This window comes from Semicossyphus pulcher, unplaced genomic scaffold, assembly GCF_022749685.1.
Source record: "Semicossyphus pulcher isolate SPU_LCO1_2020_fin unplaced genomic scaffold, fSemPul1.0.p SCAF_3, whole genome shotgun sequence".
Lineage (NCBI taxonomy): Eukaryota > Metazoa > Chordata > Actinopteri > Labriformes > Labridae > Semicossyphus > Semicossyphus pulcher.
In genome coordinates, this window is record NW_027211704.1 from 12068282 (window position 1) to 12083422 (window position 15141).

The window sequence follows — 15141 nt, forward strand, 5'->3', positions numbered from 1 at the left end:
CCAAAAATGACAACAGTAAAATGTCTTTAGATTGACGCAGGTGCAGCCTCCCTCAGGATACTGAGATACCTTCACGTCTAATAACTGTATTCTCCTCTCATAACCAGCAGGCCTCAGTGTGACGCCAGAGGCGGGAAGGAGTCTGTCATTGTTATATAGTTTTTATTCAATACTGAGTGCCACAGTGATGTAGGGGACTACACAGTGGACATTAATCTCCTGTGCTGCCTTCAGGAGCGCTGGAAGGATTTATGGTAATTGGTAGTGTCCACTGATGAGCCGTGAAACTAAATCTATGACACTGCATTACTGCCAGGGTGAAAAATCTGCCCTGATCTGCGCTAAGAAGAGAGAGGGAGTCCCAGATTTACTCGCAGCGTCCCGACGTCTGACGCTTTAACAGCCCTCGCAGGAGCGAGCGTCTCTGGGTTTGCACATTCTCACTCTCCAGCCGGCGAGTGAATCAATATTGAGCACTCGCTGGATTTATGTCGGGGATGTTATTTTTATGCTGACGGTGGAAACTGTTGAATACATGTTAACAGCCGGGGGAAAGCACAGAACTACATGTACGTATTTATACAGTAAACATGTTTACAGTCCTTGTTGATATTTACTATTTAAAGGGGGCGGGCCAGATCCTCGTTTGAAAGGAGATGCTGTTTATCCATTAATTTAAATGTTTATGTCCCTTTAATATTCATAATGTGGTACTTTTATTTTCTTAATCTCAATTTCCTTTTTTTCACACTAATTTTCTCATTCATTTCTTTTTAAAAAACATGTTTTTTACAGCACAGACACACACGTTACAACACACACACACCCACAGTCAAACCGGAGCAGTGCAGACCTCGGGCCGTCCGAGGCAGAGGGACGGACAGACAGACAGAAAGAGAGAGAGCGGCAGAGTGTATCTGCGTACCGATGGCGAGTTGGGGCAGAGTGCAGCCCAGCCGCTCCGCGATTGCCTGCAGCTCTTTCAACTTCGCCTGCTGACGCCGGCCCTCCTCGCTCAAGATCTTGTCCTTCAACCACTGGTAACCCTGTCGAAAACACAGCACACCTGCTCAAAAACACAGCCCTGCTCACACGGCTGCGCCGCAGCTCCTGTGTCACCAGGGCCTGTTTTTAAACAAGTGACTCTGTCTCCTGCTGTCTACGCCTCCAGCCAGGGAAACTTGGCTACAGCTACACTGATATCACAAAGTGACAAACATTACAGGAAGAAATATTATCTATTAAACTAATTATTTCTGCTCAGCTGAGTCAAAGCAGTAATCTTTATATAATTTTAAGGCTCAGTAATGATGCCATATTAGTAACAAATCAGACACCAGTAGGAAAAATCAGTTTAAGAGCCAAATTTCCACAAACACCCACAGGCAACACTGAACCAAACAGGAAGCACCACGATCCACACACATTACCAAGAGTACTGCACAACACCACAATGGAGAGCTAGTTTGATGAACCAGGAAGGATCAAGAGTCACGGACACACTATCCACAGACACACAGCATGCCACTGTACTACAAGAACACAACACTGCATTAAGTCGGGTGTTAGTATCTGTGTCTCGGACTCAAATCTTACTATTAGGTTCAAATTCTGGACTTCAAAATATTGTTTTTAATGAAATAATTTGATATAATGTGGAATATTTCTCAGAGTAAGCAGTGAATTAAATCATTAAAACTGCGTCTCCTTCTCTTAAATATTGCTTAGAAAAGTTAAATATATTTCAGGTCACGTATGATGAACACATTAAATAGCTTCTTTAAACATGCTGTTGGCCTACATCCATTGTTCTGTGTGTGTGCAGTCTGGGCACATGTATCGTGTGTGCTCATGTGCGTGCATTAAACTGCATTAAGCTGAAACCAGCTGGCAAACAGTCACACACTGCTCTGAAAAGAGGCACACAGTGCATGGCGTCAGCATGGCACTGCAAACACACAGATATGAAGTGTGCACAGAGTTACAGAACCTGAAAGACACAAACACAAGGTAAACAAACAAACAAACAAACAAACAAACAAACGACCAGCTACCAGCAGGGAATCACAGCACGGTGACACAGATCACAAATGATCTTTGCAGGATAAAACCAGGAAAACCGAGCGGGGTGCGTCTACCTTCAGAGAAGCCCGAGAGTAGGGAGGCACCCTGCCGTCGTATTTCCCTGAGATGATCCCACAGGCCAGGGGTGACCACGTCATGGCCCCCACACCTGAGAGAACAAACACATGTGATCATCATGGAAAACATTGCTCGCTACCGCAGAGAATCTGAGGCCTTATTCTGTGTTCGGAAGAAAAACGATGCAGTTAGATATGACTTTAAACTGGAGCCTGCGTTTGCTGCCCTGATAGAGGTGTGAGGAGGACTTTCGTTCCTCTTGTTTGTCAGTCAAAAATCACAGTCTGCATATTGTATTTGTGTGCTAGTTGCAAGATATTTTAATGATATGATATGCAGTTGAATCCCACTTAAAAAAGATGTTTAAGATTGTATTTAAAACTCAGGATTGTATGTACAGAATTTGTATCCAATATATCACCCTACGTCTGTGCCGAAAATTTGACCGTAACCGAATCAGTCGCAGCTCACCTATCTTATGGAAGAGCTCAGGCAGCTGCACCTCCACCTTCTCTCTCTGGAACATGTGGTACTCGGCCTGCTCGCAGATGGGAGGAATCTGGTTGAACTGTCTCGCCACAGAGTACGCTTCCTACAGGAGACAATACAATAAACAGGATCAGGCTCATATACAGTGCAGCACTACATAAAGTACAAAGAACAATAATGAGCATCATGAACAGGAAAATGAAGACTACATATCAGAGATAAATTCAAATCCTTGTAATGGAGGAGAGAAGTCCTCAGGCTATGTTGGAAATTAGTATTACCCTATGTATCTGTCATCTACACATACATACTGAGCCTCACCATTATCTCCATTGGGCTCCAGCGGGATGTTCCCCAGTACATCGCCATGCCTTGGTTTATCACATGGGTCATTGCTCGAACCGTTTCTGCAAGAACATATACACAGAAACATTAAAGACACCGCCAATGCCAAAACACCTTAGACTAGTTTTTTTCTACAGCCTCTGTGGCATCCACATAAAGAATGCTGTGTGTGTATCCGCGCTGCTCGTACTTTATTATCATAAAAGACGTATTTGTTGTCATTTGCAACCCAAACAGCCATTCAGGAGCAAAGAGGAAAAGCTGATTATGTTACTCAGATTTCTGAGTGATTCGTTCTGATGAGGGTGACATGTATTCATGACAGGGAACATTTGATTGACGTTAATGTGGAAATCTGCAGGAAACTGTGTTTTTTATAATCTGCAACATTTCACAGCGGAACACTGAAGGAGCCCGGTGACATAAATATGAGGTGACAGGCATGTTAGCACCAGTTCAGATCTTTGAATCACAGACAAAGCTTCCTGACAAGGCTGAAAAAGTGGATGTGTCTCACTCTCAGAGGGTTAAAAAATGTGTTTGGTTCTATAACATGAAAAGTGCATCTGGGATTAATGTTTTTTTCTGAGTGCTGACCAGGCTTGACTTTATGTTGCACAGATTATAGTCAGGTTTTTCTGTCAACACATCACTACATTTCATTTGAAGCCTGAGATAGGAATTTCATTTTATAGCCGTGTCTGAGCCCGTGTGACGGCGAATATAATCTTACATTACCCAACTTTAATTTCCGTTTTTTGGTCGGTCAAAGTGATAATGTGTTTCATCTGACCGTCGACCGTAATATGAAGCCTGTTTGATAAAGATCAAGGTGTCCAGGACAGGATAAGGAGCGCCACAATGTAATAACACAGAAGGTGTGTCGACCCTTAATAATCCTTCATCCATCCGTCTATTCGCCTCGCTGATGTGCTGCTTCTGCAGAGTCTGTCAGAGATCCAAATCAGCCCCCCGATCATCCAGTGGGTGCACGGCTTAAGAGGGTTTCTCTGTAAACTGACAGAACAGCAGCTCACCTCCTCCTCACCCTGTGTATTGCCCTGTAGCGACTGCCAGAATCACATATCCCAGATGGTCTGATAGCTGTGGGTTTGAAGACACAGACTCATAACTGTCCATGTGAACTGTGTGCAATCTTTAAAGGGCAGATGGGCAGAAGAATCGCCTCGACTTTAATATAAAAAAAAAAAAGCACACCAGCTACTTCTGACTAACAAGACACTGAGGTATTGCCAAAGAGCCGGAGCGAGGGTAGCATCAATCCGGAGGCAGGAGGATGACCTCTGACCGATCTCTAACCCAAAGGGGGAACTCTGACACGGGAGCAGATGCTCACTGTGTGACCAGCTGAGCCCACACACAGTTAGCACTCTGCCATTTAAAGGTCTCCAGCATCAGTGTCTCATTCCTCCTTATTCTGACTGTGGAGGTGGAAGCACCAGGACAACATGCAGCTTTTTAAAAATAGACTTTTCAGTAACAAGAGAGTTGTAGATTTGAGTCTCCCTGTTGCAGTAGTCATAGAGACGGAGAGAGGTGCATTTTTTAAGTGCAATATGAGAAAATGTATGGAAAACAACAAGGGCCTGCGTAAGTGTTTTTTTATGCTGGAAGCGCCTATTATTTTAGAAAATCAGTGCTCAGCGTGCTCAGCGCAAAAACACCCTCAGTAGCTGTTTTTTGTCGCTGCACTCGGTTGAAAATACTTTTGGAACAGCGCCGCGCTTGTTAATGTCTCTTCACCCCTCGCCGACTAATCAAAATCAAGAAGTGGCGGGACTTCAAATATCAACTTTTCTACATTTTCCAGGTGTAGAGCTGCCGCTAATGCCAGGACACGATTCCTTCCACGATTCCTCGATTGTCCCAAATTGTCCCAAAACTGACTTAACGATCACTACAGAGGAAGCGGAAGTGCGGCAGACAACTTTTGTAACCTAGCAACAGGAAGCGCCAGTGAGAAGCGCTCTGAAAATGAGGTTGTGTGCGCTGCCAACACAAACAACGTGTATAAGTGGACACAGGCCCTTAGTGTATAACAGCAGAAGAAAAAATAGGTGATACATTAAAAGCAAAAGGATAAAGAAGAATTACCTTCCATCGGTGTATTCGGGTCCGGTCTGTTCGCAAAAACCACGTCCACATAGTCTAACTGCAGTCTTTCTAAAGAGGCTTTTAAACCTGGAGACAAACACCACAGTTAGTAAGTTACACTGAACCATTAGTGGGGTAAATGTTATGCTCTGCTTCAAAAACAAACCTTTTTACTGCACAACAATAACAGTAAAGGATTCCCACACTCTATATTCTCACAGGGTTGTGTTACCTTTAAGTTTTCTTGCTTACACCAACAACCCCAAGAGTTTAAATTATTAAAAAGTGCAGCTTTGATTCCCCAAAGCCAAAGCAGCTAATTAGGAAGTACTTTGTTTTTGCAGGGACAACATTTAATCCACGACTTACCTTCTATAATGTGTTTTCGAGATAAGCCTCTTTCAGTCTCCGCCCTGCAAAATAAACAAAAAAACAGACCCTCTGTGAAAAACAATTATTTGAATTATGACTGGATCTGCCCTCCGTGGTTATATACCATCATATATCCTTTGTGAAATATGATCTAATACATGTTTCAGCCTTACTGAAAGTACCTGACAACAGATCAGTTTGGATGAGGCATGACCCCATTAGCAGGGGCATCAAACAAGTGGAGAAAAATTATACAGCAGGATTGTTTCTCATTTGGACACGCCATCATGAATCAATAAAACTTACTTTCCGCCCCAGAAGATCTTTGTTGTTATCACCAGACTCGAGCGTCTGCAAATGGAAAACGAAAGCACATCTGTTACAACAGCTGCCAAACGCAGAGCATTCCAGCACAGAAGCGTAGTTTATTAGTTATCTAAGGTCCACACAAACCTGATACCGTGTTCATTAAAGCTAGGATGAAAAGTTCCTACACAGCATTTGGGTAATGAAGCATTTCTACCTTATTCTTTCACTGTCACACCTCCCACAACAATAAGTGTGACTGTGCCAGGCCGCAGCCAAGCACCATTGAATGAGCGTTGTGGGCGCACAACCTTACACAGCTACACAAACGCCGATTCAGGGCAGACAAAGAAGAAAACAAGGGACTACAGGTTCATCCATTATTCAGGGTCTTTGAGGAGGGACGCAGGAGTGTGTGGGCGTGGGGCGGCTTCCCGCATGAATCTTTCATCTGCCTGCTTCACAATTCCAGTTCACAACTCACAGCCTTCCAATATTATGCAAGGGAGGAGATGATACCAGATTAGGGAGGCCGGCTGGGACGGAAATCAAAACCAAGTCAATTAAAGTGTTCCTCGTACCTCCATCCTTTCTTCTTTATGATGTTTCCCAGCACCACCTCTGCCCTGCGGAGCAGACGGAGAGAAGGCAAGATTAAATAATGAAAGTCTTACAATGAAAGGAGCGTTTACACCAGACTGTCTCAGTCTGAGCAAAATTTCAACTCCTATAAGCGGTCCACGCGAACTGTATAATGCATAAGAGAGCTTTCATGGGAAAGAGCACCTGTTTAGGGGTGGTGAGTGTGAATTGGCAGCCAGGTCAGAGTCAGCAGGGCCCGGGGCCCAGCTGTGCTGTGGAGGCACCACTATGTCACTCATTAGCAGCCACAGGGGTGCTAATGAGTGACATTACGATCAACATGGGGCTCATTAGGACCGGGCAGGAACCTGTCGCCAGGATGTCTCTCCAGTGCTCTCACTCTGACGAATAATGAGACGCCTCCTTGTGACACAGAAAATGCTTCTGGACGCTCTTAAGAGGTGAAAAACTAACCACTAAGATTTGTTTTGGAGTCTTACTGGCTGCGCTGATGAATAATTTAGCTGCTCAAATCAAAGTTTTGAAATAAATGCTGTTTTGTCGCCAAGTTTGTGTTGAAACATGGAGGACCATAATTTACCCCGACCATGACACGGTGTATAAGAGCTCCTGCCAGGAGCGGGGTGTCTGTGTCGAGAGGCGAGACAGTCTGACATGCGGCTGCGGTAATCAGATGGAGCTATATCAGTCAGCTGAAGAAGAAACTGGCAATTTTTCACTATTTTCTGACACTAAATGGACTAAGCGAGTGATCCAGAAAATAATCTGCAGATTTAGTGATATTAAAATAAATCATAGGAGGATGATTAGCCAGCACTGATACAGCAATCCTTCTTATACTGAACATAAAGTGACCACAGTTGTCATCAGTTCTATTTTCTACCTGTTGGATATTTCATGTAAAAAGCTTTTATTGTGAAACTCTGACTTACGTAACTTTTCTTTGAAAAGTGCTGGATGAATAAATCTTTACTTACTTACTCCAACTTCACCTTGTAATATTGATATCTTTCTTCTCCTGACAGATTCAGTTATAAGAGGTTAATGTCATTTCCTTCTCTGTGTGATTCTTCACACATTTCGCTGTGTCATGCTGGATACTGAAACACGACAGATGATCTTATTGTTTCTATAAATTGGGTAAGTTAAAAGGAAGTCAGTTAATCCAGAGAGAGTTAATCTATCTAATTTATGTTTTATTTGTTTGTCTGTGTTTTAGTTCCACTTAAAAGGTTGCGCTTTAATATAAAATCCTGCAAATGTGTTTCTATTAATCTTGTTCCTTGTTTGTTTGTCACTTATTAAAAAGGTACCGGTAAATGTAATGAACCTGCCTGCTGGACCCACACCTTTTTAAACAACGAGCACTCAGACTCTCCCCTGAGGGGGATCATGTGTGTGTGTGTGTGTGTGTGTGTGTTTTTGCTCTGGCAAACGCCCACGTAGGCTCTGCGTGTCGCCCTTCTGAAATGTGAGTAATTTAAGAAGCCCAGACATGAGGTGCAGCGCGCCTTGAGGAGGTTGCCTTTCTTCATCCATCCATCAATTAGATCTTTATTCCAGTGCTGAGTCGCTGAGTCGATGTTCTGACTCACGGCAGAAGCCGATGCTGAATAATGCTGCATTATTCATAGATTTTATAATATTTTATTATTCCAGATTTCTCTGTAATTATGCTTCCAATTTGTCGCTGGTTTCAAACAATATCATGACATTAATATGCAACTAGAGCAATATGTTAAAGCATGGAAGGAAATTTAATTCTGTTTTTCCAATTTCTCACATACTTTAAACGCTCTGTCGCCATATGTGTTCGCTGATAACAGCGGCTCCATGGGATGAGCAGAACACGAGTGTTTGGGGAGTTACACACTGTAGAAACCAGAAGCCTGCACACTGGGATGATATGCTGGTTAAGAATCGCACCGAATATCTACATTTCTCTGTTGAATGTGTGTTCTGTGTCTGTTTCTGTGTTTTGTACAGCTGAGCAAGAACAAACAGCCGAACAAACAGCAAACAGCTGCTGCTGTGAATTCAGCTTACAAACGCTGTTTATCTGTCCTCGCTCACAACACAGAGTCAACATTACAGCCGCCTCACTGTACAGCCACAAACACCACTTCAGGTTCTCTGACTGCTGAAGGAATCGCAGCAAGCCAGAACGCCAAGGACTTCACATGAAAGCTTTTTTATTCTGATGTGCAAAGTGTGCGATTTGTTCTTCCCGTGTATGTGTGTAATATAAGCTGCTCGGAGCTGCTTTGCAGTGGAAGCTGTCAGGATTAACACCTGTGATACACGCACCGAGCTGTGTGACATGCAGTCTCAAACATGTGCACGTGCCTAACAGATTTGTCCTTTCTGAACGCTGCTTTGTTTTATGAGGGAGCGCTGTGATCAAAGTTAGAGTTGGTAATGCTTCTGTGTCAAAGATCGACTTTTTCTGGCCCCGTCCTAAAAAAGACAACAAACGAACAGGCTCCCAGAAGAATGCAGCATGAAGCGATGACGTGCAGCAGACAACAGCTGCGGAGGCATCGAGACCTTCTGCAGGTTTTTTTTTGCTTTGTTTTTCTTTGTGAGACACTGGCACTCTGACGCATCACCCAAAACATAATAGCAAAACTAGAATATTCTTGGGAGGATTAAAGAAATAAAGGCCTTGGTACGGGTAATCAGAGTAACTGTGTGTAAAGGATAATCCCTTAGATTATTTCAAGCACCCGAGTTACAACAAAGCCAGATTAATCCATGCTGGAATTTAAACCACTACTACACACAGCAACACAGCAATGCAGGGCTGCTTTAAATATATCATCAAAGGTTGATCTATAAATTTAGACCGAGAATATCTGAACCCTCATGAGTGTTACCGCAACAACAAGAATGTGTTAATGAGGAGGTCGGACTTCATCTGAGGTCTAAGATAAAGGACAGAGGCATTAATCTGTTATGTCCTGTAAGAGGTCACTGGATCTGCTTTCGGCTGAGAAAATAGTCCCGATGAAAACTGTTGAGAATTTTGTTTTTGGAAAGACACATTGCACATTGAGTCATTTTTCGCAGCTTGGAGTCAGTCAAACACATTTGAAATACCTTCATTGTACTTTGTTGCACAAATTATTGCAACTATTTCAAAGGCTAGTCTTAACACGTGTAGAGAGAACACACTACCAGCTTATGTTCTGTAGAGCAGCGACGTCATATTTACATACTTTTTTATACAACTGTATTTAATCTCTACCTGGTGGTTTTTTAAAGAGGGGGTATTTTACTGTTTCACATTTTAAGATATATATATAATGTTACAATGTTGGATGTCCAGACTAAATGTGGTTTCATATCTGTAGGTAAAAGTATGTTGGAGTAATCTCCTGCTAAAAAAAAAGTCTCAGTCTGCAGGCTGCTGTGAACACTTGCTTTCAGACAGTCTTCTCCAGACGCTTCACTTTGTGACGTCACAAAGTGGAGAGACTCTATATTTGGGCATCTGCGCTAGACACATCAAAATGTCCTGCCCCTGGCACAGTTTAAGGACACGCCCACCCAGCAGCTCAGTCTGCCTCGGAAATGTTTCGTCACTCCACCACTCTGCTCAACGGCTCTGCTCGTCATTTCAAATCGAAAAAGTGAAGTTAACTCTTTGCCGACAGCTCTGTAACACGGCCACAGGGAAGGAGGAGCAAACACTGAGTTCTGCCCCTCGGCAGGCTGCGGAGAGCTGGCCAATCCGAACAAAGCGGCTTGTAGGGGCGGGGTTTCTTAAAGGGACAGAGCTGACTGAGTCGTTTCAGGCAGAGGCTGTATGAGGGCCTGCACAGAGAAGCAGTGTGAGAAAAATTAATTCGTTTTTTTGACTGTAAATGATGCTAAGCTACTCCACAGGTATAACAGAGTGAAATATGAAGCCTGAAATTAGCTAAATACCCTACTTTAATGTTTCATATGTGAACAGCTCTGTATATTATTTGGTGCTACTGCTCACTGCTGCTTGACCCGGGGCACAGGATATACTCACTTCCCCGCAGCGTAGACCTCCGCTGTGTCAAACAGATTGATGCCATTTTCATAGGCGAGAGTCATCAGCTGCTCTGCCATCTGTTGAGAGAGCAGGGGAGAGGGAGCAGGGAGGGGAGAGGATGGGGTGAGAGACCACCGACGTGAGGTGTAAGGACTTTTTAATTATTAAACTTCTCTCCTATGTAATATGTGTTTGTTCAGCTTGTTGACTCCCTCCGGCTGCATGTTTTCACTAGAAGTAAAAATAGGGTTCTTCTTGAGCAACCCGGGATGTGCCGGATCATATGGAGCGTATCCATTCCCGAGCTTTGACTGATGGAAGATGATGAAAAATCCATCTGCTCTCACCTCGTCCGTTATCTGTCCACCGAACGTCACCCATGTTCCTGCAGAGGGTGACAGGGAGGTGGAGTCAGAGGGTGAGTGCATAAACACACGTGTGCACAGATGAAATAGCCAACAGTGAACCTACATGTTCTGCACACAGAGTTTGGATAATATATTTGAACCCTATTACAAGGACCTCGAGGTTATGAGTCCCCCTCTCAAGTCGGTTACACAATGTTTTTGTGATGCAGCAAAGTTATCAGTGCGTCTCATGATCCAAGAGGCTCTTACCTAATCCGAGGCAGGACACCCGCAGGCCCGACTTCCCGAGGTTTCTGTCAAAACAGAGAGAATTGCATTAACATTAATGGAGCACCGAGGTGGCAGTGATTTGTGTTATTTTTCTGGGGGTGGCTAAGACCTTTAGAGGGCGACTTTAGGCCTTATGTTTACCTTTGATTGATCGATAAACAAATAACTAAATAAACAACCCTATCACTCCTCTGTAATGTAAGAAAAGTCGGAAGCTCGGGACTTCCTGCATCGACCCTGACACATGTAGATTGAATGGAAGGACAGTGTGCTGCGGATGATGAGAATGTGTGCGTATGTGTGTGTGCAGTGAAATGTCAGGAATAATTCAAAGGGAGGAAGTGGTTTTTAAGCACGCCCCACCATGACATCCACAGAAATGTTTCCTCTCAGCACACCAGGATCCCTCAGCAGCCGTCTGACTAAAATCCCCCCACAGCGACGAGGAAGCTCGACTACACACACGACTCGCTCCTAAAGCTGGCGTCTCTGAGCCTATCAGGACCCAGACAGACCCCTCTGCTGACAATCACAGCTTTGCTTTGGGTCTTTGGTTCTTTTGTGCCAGCTTTTAAACTTTTCTAAGACCTCTGAGTTCAGTTGCTAAAAGCTGAAATGACAGGGCATTTGTTATGAGCACAAAAAAATCTGATCTGCGTAATTTGCTATTATACAGTCACTTTATTTTCAGGAGGAATTCAGAGTATCTTCAGTACTTCAATTTCTTTAGATATCACTGATTAAACACCCAAATGTGTCCTACCTTTTGGTCAACCTCCCCTAGGAGATAAGCTCGCAGTGTAGAAAGATAAAAGAAATGTGGCATCAGAGATGATGTAACGTGTGCAGGAGTCAAAGTGAGCGTGTGGGAGGATATCTAATTTATTTTTATAAGACCGCCTGTATAGAAATACTGTTGGAATGAAAGAGAGGGAGACAGAGGAAAAGGTGTGCTGTGCGTGTGTGTGCAGATGTTTGAGTGTTACAGGACTGCGCTTGTGGCTGTATGTGTGAGTTGGACCGTGTGTGTGTGTGTGTGTGGGTGTTTTGTGAAGCCATGATAAGATTGCTGAATTGCTGCGGTGACTAACAAAACACTTCTTTCACTGTGGTCTGAACACCGAGTCCAAAAGCACAGACTAAACCGTTTAAAACGAATATGGAAAATCGACAGTTTGACGTCCCCTCTAAGTCGGCTAAGTGGGCTACATTTGTGTTGTAGTGACACAAAAAGGAGCTTTTCATGTGCTTAAGTTTCTGTTTGATGTATCTCCATATACAGTACTTTCTATATTGGAAGAGTTAATCCTGTTAAATGTTCACTAAATCTGCCAGCTTCATTTCTTCCAACATAGATGCGGGGAGAGTGTCTCCATTCATCTATATTCTTTGTTTTCTAACGCAATATCGCGTATGACAGCAAATTCAATATATCTCAGAGCCACCAGAGATTGTGCGATATTAAAAAGTAATAAAATCAAATCCATTTTGTCTATTTTGCAAGTAAAGCGTTTGTGTCTAAGTTTCTTTCTACAAGCCTCCTCATTAAATAGATCTGATTTAGTCGGTGATGTCTGTAATCGTGTCACAGAGCCTGCTGACTTCACGTATAGGAGCCTGCTGACTTCGAAGCAAACCCCAGTCAGTCATGAGGGAGAAACAGAGAGACGATTCAGTGGGACCACGTGCCCCTTACGGTGCACCGCGGTGACAAGGTTAACACAAGTCCCCTCTGGCAAACCACTGGAGCTGATCTACAATTAACTCACTGTTAATTGCATGAGCGAAATGCCCCTGAAGGAAGCTGCTGCTTAGCGTAACGAACAGAGATAACCAAAAGCAGCTTAGTGAGCGAAATCTTTAGAGGGGAGTGTTTTTACGATGGACGAAGAACATTTGCCTAATATATGAAGAGATCTTCCCTCAAAACTCTGCTTTAGCGCATCCTTCTCATCCTCGCTCACTGTACATTCAGCATTAAGTCTGTCTCAGCCTCGCAGAGATTTAAAGGCACAGTGTACATTTTTGCCGCTAGGGGTCTCTCGATCAAAACAATAACAAACGACATAGTTAGCTTATGGTGTGAAGACGAGAGGCATCATGGGAGTTGTTTTCTTCATCGTGTGTATTCACATTATGTCATTTAATTCTGATGAAATAGCCGCTAGTTACGTTAGCTAACATAAACAATCCTCTCTGAAGTGCCATCTGGTGTTTCCCGTGTTTCCCTGGAGGACAGGCGACCGAATTAGACGCAGCATCATGTCGAATACAACTATATCTCTCTGGATTGAATGTTGTTGGAAACACTTTATAAGATATCTAAGGTGTAGTCTTTTTTGTACATTTTAGTGTTGATATGAAACATACTGTAGCTTTACACATGGGTTTCAGCAGGTTCAGAAAACAAGATGCATAGTAAACCTGTTTAATAGGAACAACTGTATACACATGCTTCTAGTGTAGCACTTCTTTATCCGCGTGTGTTGGGGCTTATCATAAAGTGAAGCTTACAGTGTAAGTGTTGCATAAGCGAGCTTTAACCATGAAAACTGCACATACAGTACCAGAGCTGTTGGGCAGCACTTCCCCAAACCTAAAAATAAGTAACAAGGATATCAGAATACAGAGTTCTGACCTTGCCATTGTTCTCATTGGAAGGATGTCGTATTGTCAGCACATTGTTCAGCGTTCAATATTTTACTCGACTGGCCTTGAATACTGCATTGTGCGTTGCTGCAATGACCCTCTGCCAGGGCCTGTGGCAGGCAGAGGGTCAGGTTCCCGCTGAGCCTCAGCAGACATGAACCACAGCAGTAAAGTCATCGCTCTCACACCCTCCTCAATAATGAAGGAGACAGGTACAGTACAGGACGGCGACACCACGGCAGCTGCAGGGACAAAGCCTGATGAGATCCAGCGAACAGGTCACGTACTGACCCGAGCACTATTGTTTACGTTGAAATACTAGGCACCCTTTTCTCTGATCCAATCAGCCTGACGCCCAATTGGAAAAGTCTCAGGTTTTCATTTTGGTGTGTTGGTTTATTTGATTAGGGTGGCCTGGAGATCTATTTGGTGCTTGTTTACACACAGGTTGCATTACGTTTCAGCTTGTCACAATGAATGCGGCACGTCTAAGCCAATCATTCAGCTCTGCTGCTGACCTTAGCAGCCTTCAGAGGAAGTTGACCTGTGGAAAACAGTGGAGATGGTTATACCATCAAGGTCTGCATAAGGCAGGGAAGATCAAGGTCAAGGGTTACTTTCATTCATTATTTGATTGTTGATTTTTTAATTACTGTAACAAGAAGAAACACATGACAGGGGCGCTGGTTTAGCTCAGTTGGTAAAGCAGGCGTCCCTTGTACAGAAGCTACAGTCCTCGACACACTGATCGCAGGCTGCATGTCATTCCCCCCTCTCTCCTCCCCACATTTCCCGTCTCTCTTCAGCTATCCTAACTAATAAAGGCAAAAGCCAAACAATGGGACATCAGCACATCAACCAAATGTATACACAAATAATGATGAGCAGGTGAATATTGCTTCCAATTTTCATTGTAAATGGAGAGTGTTCTGGTTCTGCCAAGCTGGCTGTACTGTTAAATGATTGGCTACAGGCAAAAACAAATAAGCATGACCAACTGCATGATTCATCTTCATCATCTACATTTTATTTACACAATTCCCCAAACCTTGGAACTGGGAAAATAAATAATAACTATTGATCTAGCCAGCCTTTTTTTTCCATCTATCAACAGCTAAAATGTTAATTCCAATGACTGTCAAACACTTATGTGTTGGGCCAATCGATGACTTCAAACAAAGACTAGTTGTGTAATATGTTTTCAAACAAAGACTAGTTATATAAATGACTGAAGACACACTGACATTGATTTGTGACACTACAGTCAGGGATATCCTTGGTTACTGAACAGAACGTACTGTATAGCCAGTGACAAAGTGTGGTCATGTAATGGAAGACTGCAGTCACTGGGTTTTGACCATCTAGTTTAGAAGAAGGAGGGTTGATTTCTTGTGGGACAACCTAATTGTCCATTGATCTGGTCAAGTAAACCAGCTGTTCACGCATCCATGACATTAG

The 15141-nt window shown here is 43.4% G+C and overlaps 1 protein-coding gene across 4 annotated transcripts in view; it reads right to left on the reverse strand.

Annotated features, from left to right (window-relative positions):
- kcnab2a (potassium voltage-gated channel subfamily A regulatory beta subunit 2a) overlaps nt 1–15141 on the reverse strand; it is a 101699-nt gene that overhangs the window by 7736 nt on the left and 78822 nt on the right. For all 4 annotated transcript variants that reach the window (XM_069678827.1, XM_069678826.1, XM_069678824.1 and 1 more), the window contains 11 exons: nt 11014–11057; nt 10744–10781; nt 10394–10473; nt 6351–6395; nt 5770–5814; nt 5461–5504; nt 5092–5178; nt 2953–3038; nt 2614–2734; nt 2139–2233; nt 926–1046 (listed from right to left, as the gene is read on the reverse strand). In XM_069678827.1, coding sequence (XP_069534928.1) covers nt 926–1046; nt 2139–2233; nt 2614–2734; nt 2953–3038; nt 5092–5178; nt 5461–5504; nt 5770–5814; nt 6351–6395; nt 10394–10473 — 724 coding nt within the window. In that variant the 5' untranslated portion in view covers nt 10744–10781; nt 11014–11057. The remainder of the gene's footprint in view (nt 1–925; nt 1047–2138; nt 2234–2613; nt 2735–2952; nt 3039–5091; nt 5179–5460; nt 5505–5769; nt 5815–6350; nt 6396–10393; nt 10474–10743; nt 10782–11013; nt 11058–15141) is intronic.